Source organism: Alosa pseudoharengus, unplaced genomic scaffold (genome assembly GCF_046254945.1).
Source record: "Alosa pseudoharengus isolate Yale_2024_CS ecotype anadromous, Long Island Sound unplaced genomic scaffold, YU_APseudo_1.1 YU_APseudo_1.1_scf_18, whole genome shotgun sequence".
Taxonomy (NCBI): Eukaryota; Metazoa; Chordata; class Actinopteri; order Clupeiformes; family Clupeidae; genus Alosa; species Alosa pseudoharengus.
In genome coordinates, this window is record NW_027468650.1 from 30023745 (window position 1) to 30042951 (window position 19207).

Sequence of the window (19207 nt, forward strand, 5' to 3'; positions counted from 1 at the left end):
AGCTGCTCGCATACTCTTTGCACCTAACTAATATTATTATTATCACAGTATTAATGCTGGAATGATTCAAATGATGATACAAACCAAAAACTATAATGCTTCCTTCCTTGTACTTCTACCACTATCTCATTCAACTACACTTTGACTAGTACTTACTTCTACACTGTAATCCTCTGGTAGTAGTATTTATTATAGTAGCCTAGTATTTATTGTTATCTAATACTGTATCTCCTTTAAAATGTAGCTTGAATGCTATTCTTCATGCTTTGGATAAAAGCTTCAGCTAAATAATCTTCATTTTTCTTTATGATTAAAGCAATATCTGATTCTATATATACACTGCCCTGTTTTAGAATCATTTGTGTTCCTAAAAGCACTATGATCCCTCCACTGATGGCATCAGACGTATCCATTTACAAATAAGTAGCCTACAATTCTCCTCAAAAGGAAGTGGGCTTGGATAAAAATCATTAACTGATGAGTGAACCAAAGATCTCGACCAGTTGATGAACCATCTTGAATTTCCCCTTGGGGATCAATAAAGTATCTATCTATCTATCTATCTATCTATCTATCTATCTCTGGTGTAGCTTGGTTGCTCAGAAAGTGTGTAGTTGGTAGGGGGGCTTAAAGTAGGCTTTAAGCGTTAGCGCTAGCGTGAGCTCATTAGCGAGGATGGAGGCAAACAGAGATGATGACTCACATAGTCCTCGATGATCTCTTTGATCCCGGCCACCGTGAGGATGAAGATGAGGGGCACCAGCGTGGTGTAGCGTCCCGTGGGAGACACATCGGGGATTTGCTGCAAGAGAAAACAAAATAACACACACACTCACACAAATAGATCAGCCAATATAAAGATCACACTCTCCGTCACATTATGATTATTCTCATATTCAGATAGGTTCTTGAAAAGAGTCATTATGAATGTTTGTCTGTGTTCTGTTTTAAGTCAAAATTGCCTCTTATTTTCTGTGTAACAACAAATACTGTATGTGTTGACAACAGCAAAGACCACATAAGCGTTTCTGCAAGCTTCAACCTGCAGCTGTTTAAACATTGGATATTGACAATGATGTTGCGCTGCACCCATATCATGGCAGTTTGCCTGGAAGAGTTTTATTTTCAGTGTATGATGTCTGCATGGGTGTCCAGTGTCATGGTGGTAAGGGAGTGCATCTTCAGGCATGAGGGGTCAGTTGAGCCCCCATGTTGCCCTGCAGCTATGACAACAATCCGGGTCAAAGTTCACCAGAGCAGGCAGACATGAACTGCTCTACAGATCCCCAGAGGCAGGGTCTCTCCCTCTCAGCTCAGGGGAGAATCACAACTGCAGCACGGTTTTAAACGTCTACATATTCTGTATTAACTTTTTCAAATGAATCAAATATTTCTATTTAATATGAAACAGGAAGCAAGCACTTGGTGAAAGACTGACACAGTATAGTACTGAGATATGTTTCAAACCACACAGTATCATCAATTAGTTCACATATTAAATGTATCACAGAACTGATACTCCTTTTATTCATTTAAACATTTCAATAAAGTCCTTTCATGTTCAAGTTTGAGCATCAATTCACTGCTTTAAGTGAATACATATCCTACTTCAAATATTTAGCCTACTTATGTTTACCGCTAGCCTGGAGGACCAGACCCAATCAGAAAGATTAAGGGTCTGGCCACGATTAACATAATGGCCCAACTCGAGGGGCGGCACCAAGCACGCATTCACGAAAATCTCACTGCACACAATTGGATAACACTATGCAATCAATGTTAACTGACTGATTCCGGACTTCGACACAATTGGATAACACTACGTCTGTCATCTGTTTAGCTCGCCTCTGGCCCACCTTTATCAGATACACAGATATGATTGGTTCCCTGTGATGTAAGGGGCACAAGTTACGTGCATCATTACTCGTTGCCAGAGTCTCTCGCTGAGCAAATGCTTTCGCGAGAACTCTGGATTCCCAGGGTAGTTTACCGCTAAAATGATGTCGAACATGACCGGTCACATAAACATTGTCTATCTATGTCCATGGAAATGACTGACATAAGAAAAAAGTCTATCAAAATAAAGGTCCAATATTAGGTCTGATAAAGTAGCATGTTAAATGAGAGATTTCTTATTTTTTAACATAAGCTCCGCGACCCACCCAGAACGGTTCTGCGACCCACCAGTTAAAAAAACACTGTAAAGTGCTTTGAGATTGTAGTTTCCTCAAAACTGGACCAAGAAACACTGTAAGCAAACAAGGACAAGGATACATTGCACAAGGAGCAGAGATCATAAATCAGCACAGAGATGGACAGCAGTGGGGTGAGGAGGACACAACGAACGCAGAGGAACAAGACAAAGATCTGTCTTTAAAACAGACAACATGGCCGCCGGTCTGGCTGGCCAGAGCAGAGAGAGGAAACACGGCAGCGTGGCGCGGCTGAAAACATTGGGAACGGCGGTGACAACAACAACGAATGGGAGCGGCTGCTCAGGTTGCAATTAACTTTGAAACTGAGCCATCGCTGGCCCTTGATATCAGTGCCAGAGCCAGGTCAGGTTAGGTACACATCAGAGGAACAGACAGGTCTCCCTGGCTGGCTGGCTGGCTGGCTGGCTGTGTACTAGTGACGGGGCATTGGGTGGGAACAGACTGACCAGCCACTGGGAATTGTAGACAGAAACAAGCATTTTCCAAATTTGACCCCTCTTCCACACTCACTCCATACATTCAAAACATCATCACCAGTAGACCACAGACACCCACACCCCATCCCCCAACAGCAGGCTTGGCTGGGAGGAAGAGATGTTCCCTTGTGGCTCATTGTCTGTAGGCTTTCCTGGTGTGTTGGGTGGGTGTGCGGTGCGGTGCTGTGAGGTGTGGTGCATTGCGGAGCAGTACCTGCATCAGTGCAATGAAGAGGAAGAAGGCGTTGGCCGCCCGCCTGATCTGCTCGTACAGGAACCGCGGCAGGAAGGTGAGGATCCCATATTTGGTCGTGCTGATGGATAGAGGAGAGCGGGAAGCATGGGGGTGGTGGAGCAAGACAAAAATAAAACAACAAAAAAACAAATCAACAAACAAGGCTGAATTCAGACAAGTGCACTCACCTTGCTCTAAAAATACACTCAATTAGACAGCACTGAATTGACCCATCCTAAAAGCAAGCACCTTGGCATTCCATTTGGCCCCTCACTAGGCATAAGCATGAAATGGGATCAATACACTGTCCATCCACACGTCTAAACTTGGACTACAGGGGCCCCCAAAAAGGGTGCTGGGGCTGTTCAAGAGCCAAAGCTGTCAGTCTAGCACATGTATTGATCAAGCCCTAAGAGGCCTTGAAATAGCTAAAGTGCAGCACAGCAAGAGTGTTTTTGGGGCAACTAAAAATAAAGAGATTGCTGTAAATTAGCCATCTCCTGAGGGCTCAATGCCCAGCATTCACCTTACATTCCCAAGAGGTGTGAGTGAATGTGTGTGTGAGTGCGTGTGTGTGTGTGTGTGTGTGTGTGTGTGTGTGTGTGTGTGTGTGTGTGTGTCTGTGTGTGCGTGTGTGTGTGTGTATGTGTGTGTGTGTGTGTGTGTGTGTGTGTGTGTGTGTGTGTATGTGCGTGTGTATGTGCGTGTGTGTGTGTGTGTGTGTGTGTGTGTGTGTGTGTGTGTGTGTGTGTGTCTGAGATGAAACAGAAAGAAAAGGAAGGCAATGAGGACAACTATCTGTACTATGGGCCAATCTCAATTCTCTGTTTTACCCCTTCCCCTATTCCTTCATCGTACCCCTAGCCCTTGTCCCTCGAAACCGAGTGGCAAGACATAGGGGTGAAAATATTCCCCTTGGAAATGAGACACCATGTACTTCCGTTACTATATGTTAATACACTGTTGGCAAGATGGTAGTATTACAGTGTAATCAGGCTTGACATTTACCGCCTTGCTGTACTTAAGGCTCTACATAGAATCAAGTTCATAGCCTCACATGCTTAACAGTGCTGCGCGCACATACACACACACAAAGTCACACACAAAGTTCAGAACATGGAGTCACTGGAACCTCCCTGTGACATACATTCCCCTTGCTCAGCCTGATTCACAGATTACATGCAATACCACTGCCATCAGTCTAATCACAGAGCCAGAGATAAGACACATCACGGACTCAGGTCACCCCACACACACACAACCCACACAGGTCACCCCACCTGACCTGACCTCACCGTTACCGGGTGCACTGATTGTGCTGTGGAGGTCTTATGGGTCAGGCCCATGGTCATGGTGATCGTGTAAAAGGATAGACAAGGCACTGGATTGGGTGACACACTACTGTCCATCTTACTGTAGCAGGAGACGACTCAACTCGACTAGCAGCCAGGTGTAGGCTATGCTACATGACCGCTCCCAAACAGCAGCGGATTCTGTTCCCAGAGTACTAATATCAGTCTTCACAAGTGGTACAGTAAATGTGTGTTAGGCAAATGACCTGGAACTATTCAATGAGTTTAATTAGCATTGCGGTGAGCCACAGCCCAGTTTAGAGCAGCTCTTTCCACATGCTTCCCATATCCAGTGATATCACACTTCAGTCATATGGTGTTTGCATGGACACGATAAGGCCCTCTCAGAGTCAGGTGGAGATATCGGTAATAAATGATAAAAAAACAAATGCAAATACAAAACAAACTATAGAAGCCTACAGAAACAAAATAACCCAATGTCTCAACAATTAGTGAAACTAATGCAAGCAGACAGGTGATGAAGAGCAAAATACAGTATAATACTGCACACCATCATCATCATCATCATCATTCCCATATTACTCACTAAAATTAATTCTGATGACTAATGGTAACATTAGGAACATAATACAAGCAGGAAGAAATGATGATACACCAAAGAGCAAAAGGCTCTGCTATGGATGACATTATGGCAGAGCCCTGGGCAGAGCCATTAGGAGACAGACAAGCAACAGCTCATATCATCCAACTCCTGAACATGGATGATTGAGAGCATAGAGAACAGCGGCCTACAGGAAGAGACGAGAAAGAGATAGAGGTGTGTGCTTGTGCATGCATGCGTGTGTGTGTGTGTGTGTGTGTGTGTGTGTGTGTGAGTGTGTGTGTGTTTGTGTGTGTGTGTGTGTGTCTGTTTGTGTGTGTGCGTGTGCATACAAAATCAAGGCCAGCATCTTGAGAGCAATCAATTGCAGCTCTCTCCGTGAGGACCAGAGGGGAATGTGGTCAGGGCGAGGAGACAGGAAGACGCGAGGCGACCGAGTGGGCGAGCGCCGTCCAAACACATGTCTCCTTGACCCCACACTGACCAATCAGCAACCAAAAGCACTGTGTAACAGACCCTACCTTAATCACATCACAGAAACCAAGCCAAGCCAAAATAGGGCCTTTGGAGTGTAAAATGTAATTTCACAAACGCAATGACAAATGCTCCCAACCTGCATCAGTGTCTCTGGGGAGCCGTTTCAGCAGACAGAGCACATCCATTAGCCACTGATATCCGATCAGCTCCCCCTCCTTCTGAACACCCCTCACCAAATGACAGCAGAAGACTGTCACTGCACTGGGGTCAGTGGCTTAAAGGAAAGCTCCAGCGAATTAATTTAAAGATGCCCCCAAAGTGTAGCGCTGTAGCTGCCTGGCTGCTCTAGCTGTTGGCTGCAGCAACTCAAGCCATGCAGCACCAATTGTTTTGTTTTTCTTTCGTACCACAGTACTCTGTGACCTTGAGAAAACAGAGACTTGTGTGAAAAATCGCCGGAGTTCTCCTTTAATTGCCCAGCATTGAGGGTCCATCCGGGCTGGTGCAGAGGCTGGGATTGGAACAAGGAGTGGAGCGCAAGCTGGACACACACATACACAAACACACACACACACAAACACACACACACACACACACACACACACACACACACACACACACACACACACACACACACACACACACACACACACATAAACACAGGAGCATGGGCTCTAAGTGCACTCGCTCAGCTCTGCCAGTGCTTAAGTGCAGAAATCAGCTTTAAGTGTTCAGTGTTACGACTACTGTAGTAGATGTGATCAGTAATCTTCTCTCCAGGGTATACACTCCTGAATGAAGGAATGGCTTTTCCCTCTGGTACTAGCAGTCTGATTAATTGTTTTCTGCTCAGTACCTTTAACTAAAATCAGTCCCGGTGTGACAGAATTGTTCAGCTAAGGTTACTACTTTGGACCGAGGTAATTTGACAGGAAATCCTAGTATCACAAATGAATGCTTGATTTAAATAATGGGTTAAAATGGATATGTTGATAGTATGGTTACTAGCTGTTTGTTTTTCCTAGTTTCAGTCATAAAGACTAGGCTACCAACTCCTACTCCTTAGTGCCCCATTAACCTTGCTGAATATATTGTTTAGGTTTTTAAGGTTTTGCCTTTATTTGATAATGAAGAGTAGGAGAGAGAGAGATGGGAAGTGAGTTCAGGAAATGACCTCTGGTCAGACAACAAGCCTGTATGCGTTACAGAACACTAGCGACACCGCTGACATGACAACAATTTACCTCAACGCTTCCTTGTGCAAACTACACCAGCACTTCACATCCATTCAGATCTAGCATGAATCTAACAGGCTCCTCGCACTCAGTGGTGATTCATCATCCGAGATGTTAGTGTTTCAAAAGCATAACCCCAATTCACAAACCCATACACAAGGAGGTTCCTGAATATTCCCAGTGTGAAATTGGGAAAGAACCCCGTTGCATCTAAACAAAGCCCACAGGAACAGACAAAAGAATGGCCTTTTGTTGGCAAACAAGAAAACAAAAGCAAACCAAAAAAACAGAGAAGCATACAGATGATGTTAAAGAGGGAGGCAAGTCAAGTCCCACAGTGGATGTCATGACATCACATAATTTTTGATCCTAACTGAGAGTAGCCAGGGCATGAATAGTCAGACATGTAAATATTTTTAACAAGCTGGAAAGCCTGCATTGTTGTAAAATGCTACACTGTACTATGACATGCAATTCAAGGGGCCGCACAGAGTTCAGCCCCAGATAGCCTTATCTGACACTTCACCTTTGGTTCTTTGGCTAAACAGTGCACCTTGAGCGAGGCTGTGTGTGCATTCATTAAGAAAAGTACATACACAGTGAATTTTCACTTCTGCAATGGGTTACATCAGAGTTTCTTGTTAACATGATGAAGATGAATAGGCAACACCTTACCTGACATGGTTGTCGCAGAACTTTGTGGTCTGGGGGTGGTTGAGGAGGACAATCCTCGCTGTGGCGTCTATGGGGTCCGCCTGTGAAGTGGTCCCGGACATCTCATCGTCTGCCTTGCGGTAACCGGCGGACGAGCAAGCAGGTCCTGCACCGTTCGATTGATGGGAGAGAGGCGAGGCTAGTATGAGTGTACGTGGAAGACAAGGGGAGACATAAAGATGTGGGTTTACACTTTAGTGTGGGTGGCAATACGAACGCTTCTGTATGCTGACGCAAGCTGCAGTTCGATGTTAATGACGTTTCCCTATTCTAAACACCCCCCGCCCACCCCCCCTCAACACCCGTTCGCATCCCCAACCCCGCTCTCCTTTCATTACGCTCGATGCTCCGTCACCAGTACACAACACACGCGACGCCCACGAGACCCTCTCTATAGAATGTGCTGATGGATGCACCGCGGTCAGACAAACAGAGCAAGGTTGACCACCTTTTGCGGGAAGCCTTACTCACACACCGGCATCTACAGTGTAAAGCAGCACACTCCGCAATTGCAATTACACTCACCCGAGTTGCATACAGTAGACGCGTTCTGATCACATCGAACCAAATCGTAAGCCTGTGATTCGCTGATGCCCTTGTCTGTTATTAGTATTCACTTTCAAATCAAACGCGCGTTAACGCACACTCCTCCATTTTTTCCATCATACATGTCTCTGAATAATGAATGGGCGAGACGAAAGAGTTTACCCAGCTGGCCTGGCAAAACAAGCACGGGCGGTGACTGATGAGGGTCCGCCGTCACTCCTCTCTCCTCACTCAATGTCCCCGTGAGCCTTGTACCCGACCACGAGGTGTGACTGGAGAGCGTTCGGTTTCAGTGTCATCAGGCCGCCTCTGGCAGAGCGAGGATGTCTTTTTATGGTCCCCTTTTTCACCGGCTCGGTAATTAACGATACTCCGCCAGACAACGGCCCTTTTCTCCCCAGCAGTCCCCTAGTGTTCCCTGAAGGATGGGCGCGCAGCTTATTTAAAGGGCCAGGCACACTACAAAAGTGCAGCGTCTCAGCGCCTCGCAGGTCGGTTTACTGGTTTAAATTACTCATGGTACAAGGCATCACCCGTCAGGAGATCACTTTCAGTGCTTTCGCTTCCCAGTGGTTCTTGCGCTTCTCAGAGGATATCCCAAAACACACCGCCTATTAATTCCGGTGGATATCTTAGCCTTTAAGGATGTGATTTGGAAACACGTCTAAGCACTTCGTTGACACACACTCTTGTTCTCTTGCAACTGGACAGATCATATAGGGAGATATAAATAATTTAAGCAATGATAACAACGGCCAAATGTTGCGGATCAAGTTACTATTTCTATGAACTCTATTCTGAACAGCTGTGGAGAACCAAAAGTATCCCTGATCGCCGCCTCTTTGCTAAAGGCCTATAAACTATTGCATCCAATTAATTTAACCATATTTTCCACCATGAGTGAATTGGTAATGTCACCAGAGAGGATTAAATTAAATTGTGCTGAGCCTGATAGCTTGTGGTTGATAACATTAAGACAAGCAGTATGCAGAGAAACCCTACCACAGTGCATGCAGAAACTTGAAGTGAAATAGTCCTGAGAATAGACATCAGTCACACATTTGTGGTCCCTCTCTTCCTCTTCCCACTCAAGCCCATACACACACACACACACACACACACACACACATTTACACACACCCAGCACATATGCACACATAGATATACAAATGCATGCACACACACAATATACATAGCCGTAACACAGTATGATTAATTACACAATGCACAAAAAACATCTCGGAAGGAAGCAACATGCAAAAAAGGGGAACCTGCAGTTGTTACTTAATGCCCTTATCACAGAAGACACTTTTACTCCTTTTACACACTTTCATTCCTTGTCACAGTCCAGGGAATATATTATTGATGTGAACCCAAATGTTAAGGGCAGAGAGTAACATTGAAAAGTCAGAGTCGTGGGAAACTGGTGAGGGGGAAAGAGGTCAGGCGACCCCCCCCCCCACCCCCACCCCCCCATGCCGATAACCAGTGTCCCCTAATCTCACCCCTGACAAAGTCCAAGCCATTAACCTGCAGTCGCAGCAGACCCCCCACCCCCATCCCTCCCCGCTTCACAGCTCACTTAGAAAATAGACTATAACAACACGGCAGATTTGTAGCGCTCTGGTCCCTAATGATACCTCAAGGTGACTTCCGTCCAGCGTAGCCTACGCGATGAAGCGGAATAACACGGGCAACCTGCAAATGGAGATGGGTGACGAGACGACCGGTGCTTGATGTGATGTAGCCTTGCTATGAGTGAGTGAAAGCACTCCCAAGCAATGAGCAAAGTCGAAGGGGTATGCACGACGACTGCGGCAATGCTGAGTGCAAAAGCTTTTAGAAGAGGGAGCAGCATCTCCTGGTCCTACCTCTCAGCCTACTGTACCTACCCAGCGTTGTTTCTCCTCTCCTGATAAGTCAATGCTCTCTCCAAGGTATGTTCACACCAAGCTCAGCTCGGCACACCCTGATTTCGAAGGAAGGGGATCGATATGGGCCTCTCATCCCTGCTGTACCCCTCCAGCCATGGCTGATGACAGCTCTAATTTATACAAAAAACGTCGATGCCTCAGTTACTCGTCAATAGGGGGGGGGGGGGGGGTAACTAATTCATGACACAGAGGGGTGGAATCAGCAACTCCATGGGAGACACACAATCCATGGAAGACACGCAGTGCCATAGACACACACACACACACACACACACACACACACACACACACACACAGAACCTTTGACATCACAACTGTCAATCAATTTGTCAATTGATATAATTAATACAAATCTAAAGTTACATGTTTGCATAAAGTGGTGCACACCTTATTATATAGATTATATGATTTTAAATCAATTGATCCCTTGTACTACCTTCTACCCAACAAATGCAGCCTATCCTCACCCCGGGGCAGAGGCACAATGACTTAATGGTCTTAGCTAATTAGCTGCTGTCCTGGGCCTGTAAAATAGACCTGAACAGATCCCGGGCTCATCCAAGTCTATTATATCATCGATGTCTTTGCTCTCTTTATGCATGCATAAAATACATGACATGTAAACGCACACACTTTCAGTTGGAGCAAACTGGATTTTGAACTTTACTCATAATGATCACAAATTCATGACGGTGATGTAACCAAGAACGCTGAGCTGCCTTGCACATAACCGAGTTGTACGTCCTGACAGGGAAGACGAAAATAGCACCACACAAGATTTCGGATAATAGGCTCCAAACAGCACCTAAGGTCTCATACGTTATATCCTTCATCTGCTGGTGAACATTGTATCTTTCCACATATAACCAATTACGGTTTGATTTATTAGCTTTACAGTAATTACTTATTCTGCCAATCTAGATCTTTGGGTACTTATTCTGCCAATCTAGATATTTGGGTACTTACTCTGCCAATCTAGATACTTGGGTACTTACTCTGCCAATCTAGATACTTGGGTACTTACTCTGCCAATCTAGATATTTGGGTACTTACTCTGCCAATCTAGATCTTTGGGTTGACGTACGTGCAGTTGAAGGTTATGGCCACGTCTCTCACTCGTATTGTTTTGCCCATGAATAACTCAAGGTTCTATTCCATTGAGCTTGGCCAAAGGAAAATAGCCAGTTTAGCAGAGCTCAGGTGTCCTTTATCAGATAGACAAACAGGCCATGAAAAACAAAAGCAGACGCTGGATTCCTCGGTGCCATTAATTATTCATCTGCTTCATTACGCCGCGTGACTCATGATTCTACTCACCCAAAAAAACTATTAAAAAAAAACCCACAAAAAAACTGCTCAATTAACAGAGATACTCTTCAATACAACACACTCGGCAGTATACCCAACACTGCTGCTTTCGTGACGTCTCCGTGCATAACTGTAAAGAATCCCCTTTGCCTGCTTACTTCCTTGATTTATAGAACTGGAAAATCCACCCATATTTACCTTAGCTACATTACCACATAAACACAGAAGCCTCCTCATCTACAGGTCAGTTATAGCCATAAGTACATAATACTCATGTGTAATATGCACACATGAATAAGGGGGTGAGTGGAGGGTCGCGTGTGTGGCACTGATGACCCGCTGACATATGGGTGGTTGGGGGGGGGGGGGGTTGTTGGGTGTGCCAGCCTGCTGGACCACAGCATGGTGTTCAGTGCCAGGCGTTCACTGCTCCTCTGCGTCTGAGGTCTGCTGAATTATACATGACCCCTCCTCCATCATGCATAATTCATCCCCTCGCCTATGGCATATCAGGGTGCTTATTACACCGCACTACACGGACAATTCATGCAGGCCGCTCCCCTTCTCCGATGGCATAAAATATCAGTGCCCGTCACTCAGCGCCTGTGACAACACGCTAATTGGCAGGAACATCTGGAGGGGATCGCATGGCAGCATTGTGTTCTCGTCATGGGATTAGGCTGCACAACAATAATAACAGTAACCCTAGGAGCGCCGTCGCAGACAGCCATAGACAGTGAAAGGAAAGTTAGGCAGAGTGTAGGAAGTGATGAAACACGTACTCTCTCTCTGTACTGTTGTGACTGTACGTAGACACAACACTAGAGAGCAAGCAAAGTACCTTGCAGTCACAACAAGGAGCCATGAAAAAACGCTAAATCATCATTCACCAGCATAATCCTAAACAACAAATGCGGAACAAACGTACAGACAAGCAGAGCAATGGAAGGTGAAAAGAGACGAGCCTCCTTGGTTCTCATTGGCTAACGCTGTGCCACCCACACTAAAGCAGGTCCAGAGAAATGCCCGCACTTTGCGGCCAGTAAAAGCGTTACCTACGGACCCTCGCCGCAACATCATCCTACCCCTCACGGCCATGCTGCTCCTGTTGCAAAGGTGACCCACAGGTCAACGTCGACCCTCAGGGTCTGCTCGAGTGGGGCAAGCGGGACGAGTGCGTTGCAGTTGTCATGGCGATGGCGCGGTGCACGAGGAGTGAAAGCCTCTTAGAGCCCACAGTGACCACCAGTGTTAATCTGCGCTCTGTCGTCTCGGCAACTTCACCTTGCTTCTAATCCACTTCCCAACTAATCCCGCAGGTGAGGCCACATGCACACACACACACACACACACACACACTCTCTTCTATGCTTCCCCCAGCCAACAAGAAATATGCACTGACATGCTGAAGCAGATATCCACCATGCATCCCACAACATCCTCTATGCCACACACACACACACACACGCTGTGAGGATCCCACATTCTAACACAGGCTGTCAAAGTCCCAGCACCACCTCATGTCCTCAAGTGCAAGCATGCATTTTGGTCCGTGCCTAAAATGCATGCATGCAATAAGCAAGTGTTTTTGTGGGTAGAGAGAAGGTCAGACACCAAGGTTGTAGAAGAGAGAAATAAAGAAAAGTACATGACAAACAGAGTCCTTCATGTGTGGAGGGCATCTGGCTCTGTCTATACAAATGTGTATTTCCAAGCGAGCATGTAAATCTACAACCCCGTTTCCAAAAAAGTTGGGATGTATAATGTCAAAAAGTAAATAAATACATAGTGCAATAATTTGCAAATCATGTAAACCCTATATTGACTTGAGAATTGTGCAAAGACAACATATCAATTGTTGAAACAGTAGTATATATTGTTTTTTGGAAATATATGTTGAATTTGATGCCCGCAATACGTCAGGGACAAATTACCACTGTGTTCCTTCAGAGGTAATTAAAGGCATCCCTTAACAAGATTTGCTTTCGGGCTCCCCCCTCTAGTTGAGAAGCACAATAATAAACAAAAAATGTGTCTTTTTCAACAAAGTATGAACACAACTCCTGGGAGGGAGTTCAATTTCAATTTATGTTAAGGTCTAAAAACTATTAAGGATGCCTTTAAACAACAGTTTCTAAATGTTTGGGAACTGAGGAAACCAATTACTGGAGTTTTGAGAATGAAATGTTGGGCCCGGGGCCAGATAAGATGGTTGCATTTCTGGCCTAGATAAGAAAGATGCATTTCTGGATTATGTCTAAATATGGTTTCTTCTTTGCATGGTAGAGTTTTAACCAGCATTTGTGGATAGAGCATCAAACTGTGTTCACAGACATTGTTTATTAACTTTCCTGAGCTAATAAAATAATTTCCTTTACAGAAGCAGGTCTGTTTTTTAATGCAGTGCCATCTCAGACCACAAAGATTACAGGTATCCAATATTGTTTTTCAGCCCTGTCCCTTGTTTACAAAGATTGCTCTGGACTGGATTCTATGAATATTTTAATAATATTATGTACTATAGGTGATGAAATTTCCAAATTCTTTATAATTTCACGCTGAGAAGCATTATTCTTATATTGTTATATTATTTACCCACAGAGGTTTCCACAGAGCGATGAATTCATCTGCATCTTTACTTCTGAGAGACTCTCTCTCCCTCTTATTCCCAATCATGGGGCCACTCTTTTTAGAGATGCTGCAGGCATCAAATCAGACATCATTCAAAATGATGATATATTTTTAATGATATAGTACATTTTGTCAGATTCAACATTTGATATGTTGTCTATGTCTCTTTTGCAACTAAATATAGGTTTAAAGATTTTAAGATTATCACATTCTGCTTTTATTTGTATAACACAGCATCCCAACTTTTTTGGAAACTGGGCTGTATGTATACCCATTTGTGAAGGCACTTTTGTGTGTGTGTGAGCACACATGTGCTTGTGTGTGTGCATGTGTGCAGATATTTCAAAGTAAATGTGGATCTTTGAACCTCTATGTGTGCCCATTGCATATATCAATCAGTGTGTGTATGCATGTAAGTAAATGTGGATCTTTGCTAACCTTGCTTTGTATGTCTGCAAACGTATAAATTTCCAAACCGCCTTATATGTTCATGCCAGTTTTCATTTGTATGTATGTATGTAATGTATGTACAGTATGTATGTATGTATGTATGTGTGTGTGTATGTGTGTATGTATCCATATGCATACATTGGCCTACCAATGCAGAGGACTCTGCACTATAGAGAGGAGAGGAAGGGGACCAAGCTAGAGTAGGGTAGGGTGGGGTGGGGAAAAGTGGGTCAGGCTGGGGGTCAGGCAGATGAGCGTCATGCACCAGGCTCTCCACAAGCAGCGGCAGCAGCGGCAGGGACACGGCATGGGCAGCATCAGAGGCAGCAGTAGCAGTAGCAGTGGTCTGCTGGTCAGGAGAGACACTCACTTTTGTCAAACGTGTCGACCAGACGGGAGCGCATGGTGGAGCCCGTGGCCGTGGGCTGGTCCGGGGTCAGGGGCTGGCTCGGGAGCCCGTGCTGGGGGGACTCCTGGCTAAGAGGGGTCAACACTAACTGCTCTGGGGAGGCGAGACCAGACCAGACCGGACCACACGCCAGCCGCGGGAGAGAACAACACACACATACAGACATGAATACACACGTACACACACACATACACACACACACACAAACAAAGACAGTACAGTCAATAGAGATTGGAGGGGATGGGGGAGGGGAGAGGAGAGGAGAGGAGAGGAGAGGAGAAGAGGTGGCAAAAACACAGCTCTAGATGAGTTATTGGAGACTAGTGTGAGGGAAAGTGTGTGTGTGTGTGTGTGTGTGTGTGTGTGTGTGTGTATCTGAGATGAAACAGAAAGAAAAGGTGTGTGTGTGTGTGTGTGTGTTTGTGTGTGTGTGTGTGTGTGTGCATGCATGCAGTGCACAGTCTCTCCTTTAATCAGTGGTGTCTCATTTGAGACAGACCAAAGACAATCAAAACCAATAGAAGATACACAACTGTCAATTATTGTCCGACCGACAGCTCATCTCAAGAACCGATGTGCCTGGATTGATATGGAGGAAACAGAAAACGAGCAGTGGGCTGACACACCATCAAAATACAAATCTATGTGAAGACAAAATTCCATGCCAATAGGATTTTTCTGTTCCTTTAAATGCTTACATGTTGTCTATCTTCTCCTGTCTGAACCTTTAGTTTTCAATGCTTACAGTTAAACTTTTAGCATTGACAAGTCTGCCCCCATGTGGCAATTTAAAGTAAATGCATTTTACCAGGCAGGTCTTAATTTGTATAGGCCCTACTCCCTATGGCAACTACTGGCTACCATATTAAAAATAAGTTCAAAAATATTAGTTGTAGATTCCAGAAGTATCCATCAGGGTGCGTGCTCTTTTTCCAAATTAAAATTCCAGACTTTTTCCAGACTTTTTTAAAACTGGATTTTTTTTCCCTCAAGACCTTAACTTTATGTAGCCTACTTGTATACTTGTGTGCCTACTTCCTACTTCATTGGTTGAGATTGTAGGCTACCAACTGTGTTTATTAGAAATTACATTTTTATAGGCTAGAATTCAATGAACAAATGCATTATTCACAGTAAATTATGCTTTTACTGATGAAAATGTTTCAAAACATGAAAATCACAAGTACATGAATTTCACATCAAACAAGTGTCACAAAAACTATCGGTAACACTTTACTTGACGGGTGAGTTCATAACACATTCATAGCAGCTGTCATAAACTGCACATAAAGCATTCATGACTGTTTCATGAGACATGACTCAACATTCATACCAAACCTTTCATGAATGTGGAAGACAGAACGATGAAACCTTGTCAAAATAAAAGTCCATCAATCGCAAAGCAGCATTGCCGTTTTTGTAAATATTTCATGAATATCTTATGAAGTCTACATTGAATGTCACTTTACTATACAAGTTGTGAAGTATTTGTAATCACTGAGTTTAACACTGGGAGGCAAACTAGCCTACATTCGACTTGTATTTGTGTAACCTGGAATGGCTGGACATTCCCAGTAGCAAAAGATGAGACATTATCTGCAAAGGTTACATCATAAAACAAATACATTTTTATGAAACAAAAATTATTTGCTTGACCATGTTCTGTGTTTTTGGCACTGGACTAGCCCATTGACTCAGATGTGACATGGTCAGGTAAGAGGTTTGGAACAAAAACGGCAATGCTGCTTTGCGATTGATGGACTTTTATTTTGACGAGTTGTCGTTGTTCTGTCTTCCACATTCATGAAAGGTTTGGTAGGAATGTTGAGTCATGTCTCATGAAACCATATGCATGAAACAGTCATGAATGCTTTATGTGAAGTTAATGACAGCTGCTATGAATGTGTTAAGAACTCACGCGTCAAGTAAAGTGTTACCAAACTATCTATAAAAAAACATGAATGGATGGATGAATGTACAGTATGTAGAATTCAGTCTCACTCACATCTCATTTTTTCTGTCCTTGACATGACTGAACTTATCTTTATGTTATCTCATTTTAACTTCTGAACAAGCTGTATCAAAACACTCACAAAAGTGCATACATTTGACCTAGCGCACTTGGTTAGAACAAAAAATAAACTGCACAGTATGGCAAAGACTCTAATTTTTAATTTCATTTAACTTCAAATCCAGCCATAAATTCAAAAACACGCAACGACCCATTTCTGTTGACCAGGCTAGCTATGTGTCAATAGACCTCAGCAGTGACGAAAAGGTGCCAGACTAGGCTAACCAAGCGTTGATTGGATATCATTCCATTAGGCTAATACAGTAGGCTACGTGACCAGTTAGTAAAATTATAGTTTTATAGCCTACCTTCCTATTTCTCATTTCACAATGCCTTTGAGCATACTGTAAGATTCTACCATACATTTTTTCCATACTTTATAAAGACTTTCACACAAAATTCAAGACTTTTCAAGGTCTGGAAAACAGTGTTTCAAAATTCCATACTTATTAAGACTTTCAAGACTTGCGCAAGCACCCTGATCCATTTAAGGCGAACTCCTTCTCATACATCCTATCTAAGATGTACTCCAGTCTGTCTCTCTCTCACACACACACACAATCCAATTCAATGCTAACCTGACGGTAAGTAGCCTATAAAAGCTGCCTAGATAACAGACGTAGATATGCACCTTTATAGTAATGTCCCTCAACTGGATTGAAATATTTGGTTTCATCATGCTATAAGCCAGTACATATTCTCAGGACAGGGCCTGTTCAACATATCCTTTTCCCGCTGTCTTCTTCTTACATATGGGCCATATAGAAAAGTCTGAGGGCCATAGGAGACAGCTGTCACTGATGTGTGAGGGCATGTTACATAAGTACTTTAAGAAATGGGGGCAGGGGTAAGAGTGGATTACTGAAGAGTTTTCTGCCAGAAGATTGCGATCGGGGCGGGCGGTATTGGTCCTGCCAGCAGTCAAGTGATCTTTGGTCGAGCTCTCCAACAAGTTATCAGCGTCCCATAAGACACTGCAGTAAAAGTTAGTAAGCTAATGATAAGGTCTAGATTGTATGGTACTCTGCAGGGTTGGCCCGTGAGTGACAGTCATGCAATCAGTGCGACTCACTTGGGAGTTGGTCTCCTTTGGTCTGTTGGTGAGGCCAGCATTATAAACTCACTACTCGTTCTCTTGCTGTCCTATTTTGATACTGGATGGCTGTCCATTTGCACTCACTACTTCCCTACAATATGGCCCGGCGCTATTTCTGGAACAAGCTGGGGGCCATCAGGCGACAAAAACTCTCTCGCTATACAATCACTTGCTTTAAACCCACAATGCATTTGTAACGCTCGCGTAACAGATATGCGTTCGCGCGAGCACGTGCGCCTCACTCACACGGGCTTTACAATCCACCCAAAGCCAACGAAATAAACACTCATGCGCGGGGTCTTCTGCCAAAACGCCTCAGCAATCTCCCCAAACGCGACCTCCTCGTTCTAATCCTCGCTCTGTTAGTACACCGTCATCCTATTTCAGTCAGCCATCGCTTCTTGCACCCCCCACCCTACGATGCCAAGTCAACCTCGCTGTGCGACAGTATGAAGCCCGAGGGAGGAAATTGTGTAGTCAAGCGTAGCGTTTCTCAGTGTACGCCTGGATACCTGAGCGAGGCAAAGCAATAGACTCGAGAGCGCATAGTGACGCATTCCTTTCTTTCTCTGGCTATCTGTCGTTTTGCAGGCTATAAAAAGACCGCACTGAATTTCGTAACTCAAATTCACATTCTGAGCACGTTTAATGGCAACCCATACAGTCCCATGCTGGATGTGGTCGCAGCATTACCTCAACAGGTGAACGAGCATTCTCAGGATGGGTTTAGAAAACGAGAGCGCTTTACAAAGTCACGTGATCTTTAAGTCATGTCATCATCAGTATTGGGTATCGGACGTCTGCCTATCTGTAATTTATGCGAATTTACCAAAAGCCTGGATACCTCATCTACTGCCTGCGTAACTCGAATATATGCAATGCATGCTGCGGCTTATCTGTAAAAAAATACATGACACCATACATGTATAGGCTTCAAATCAGTGGTTCTGGTATTAAATGCGCCATCGTTTAATCACCGACCCCCAACTAAACCCGATCCTAGTCAGGGCAACAGACCTACAGTGATGAAATGCTGAATTGACAAGACATCGACTATAATCTCGTCGTCTATTCAAACGGTTGTGACGGATCATGATGCAAAGCGGCAAGCACGGGCCGTGCCGCATACCAAGTAAAAACAATTTCGCCCGATTCCATCAAGGACGAATGTACTACATCCTGGCCATACAAACACACAATTTCGACATAGACCATAAAGCACTGTGAATAATGTATCCCGTCAAATTGGATATCACTGACAGGCTTCACCGACCGTTGGCACACTGCTGGTGCCGCTGATGTCATGCCTTACCTCCCTCGCTGTGGATCTTCTTCGATCGCCTGTTAAAATACATCCTGCGTGGTTCTGTGTAGGGCTCGGACAGGGAGACCGATATGATGGCATAGCTCGTAGCTCAGCGACACAGCAGGGGAATGCGGGCCGGACGAAAGGCTGCGGTCTCCGGGAGACGGTGCATAGTCGGAGACGTTGGGT

The 19207-nt window shown here is 44.5% G+C and overlaps 1 protein-coding gene across 7 annotated transcripts in view; it reads right to left on the reverse strand.

Moving 5' to 3' along the window:
• atp8a2 (ATPase phospholipid transporting 8A2) overlaps positions 1 to 19189 on the reverse strand; it is a 66047-nt gene extending 46858 nt beyond the window's left edge. For 2 of the 7 annotated variants that reach the window (XM_076290850.1, XM_076290848.1), the window contains exons 1-4: positions 19025 to 19189; positions 7229 to 7406; positions 2907 to 3006; positions 704 to 802 (exon numbers count right to left, since the gene is read on the reverse strand). In XM_076290850.1, coding sequence (XP_076146965.1) covers positions 704 to 802; positions 2907 to 3006; positions 7229 to 7406; positions 19025 to 19067 — 420 coding nt within the window. In that variant the 5' untranslated portion in view covers positions 19068 to 19189. Of the gene's footprint in view, positions 1 to 703; positions 803 to 2906; positions 3007 to 7228; positions 7407 to 9705; positions 9858 to 10800; positions 11166 to 19024 lie in introns of those variants that run through there. The other 5 variants (XM_076290853.1, XM_076290852.1, XM_076290849.1 and 2 more) reach the window with 5 other exon arrangements.
• Between the last annotated feature and the right edge of the window lie 18 nt (positions 19190 to 19207).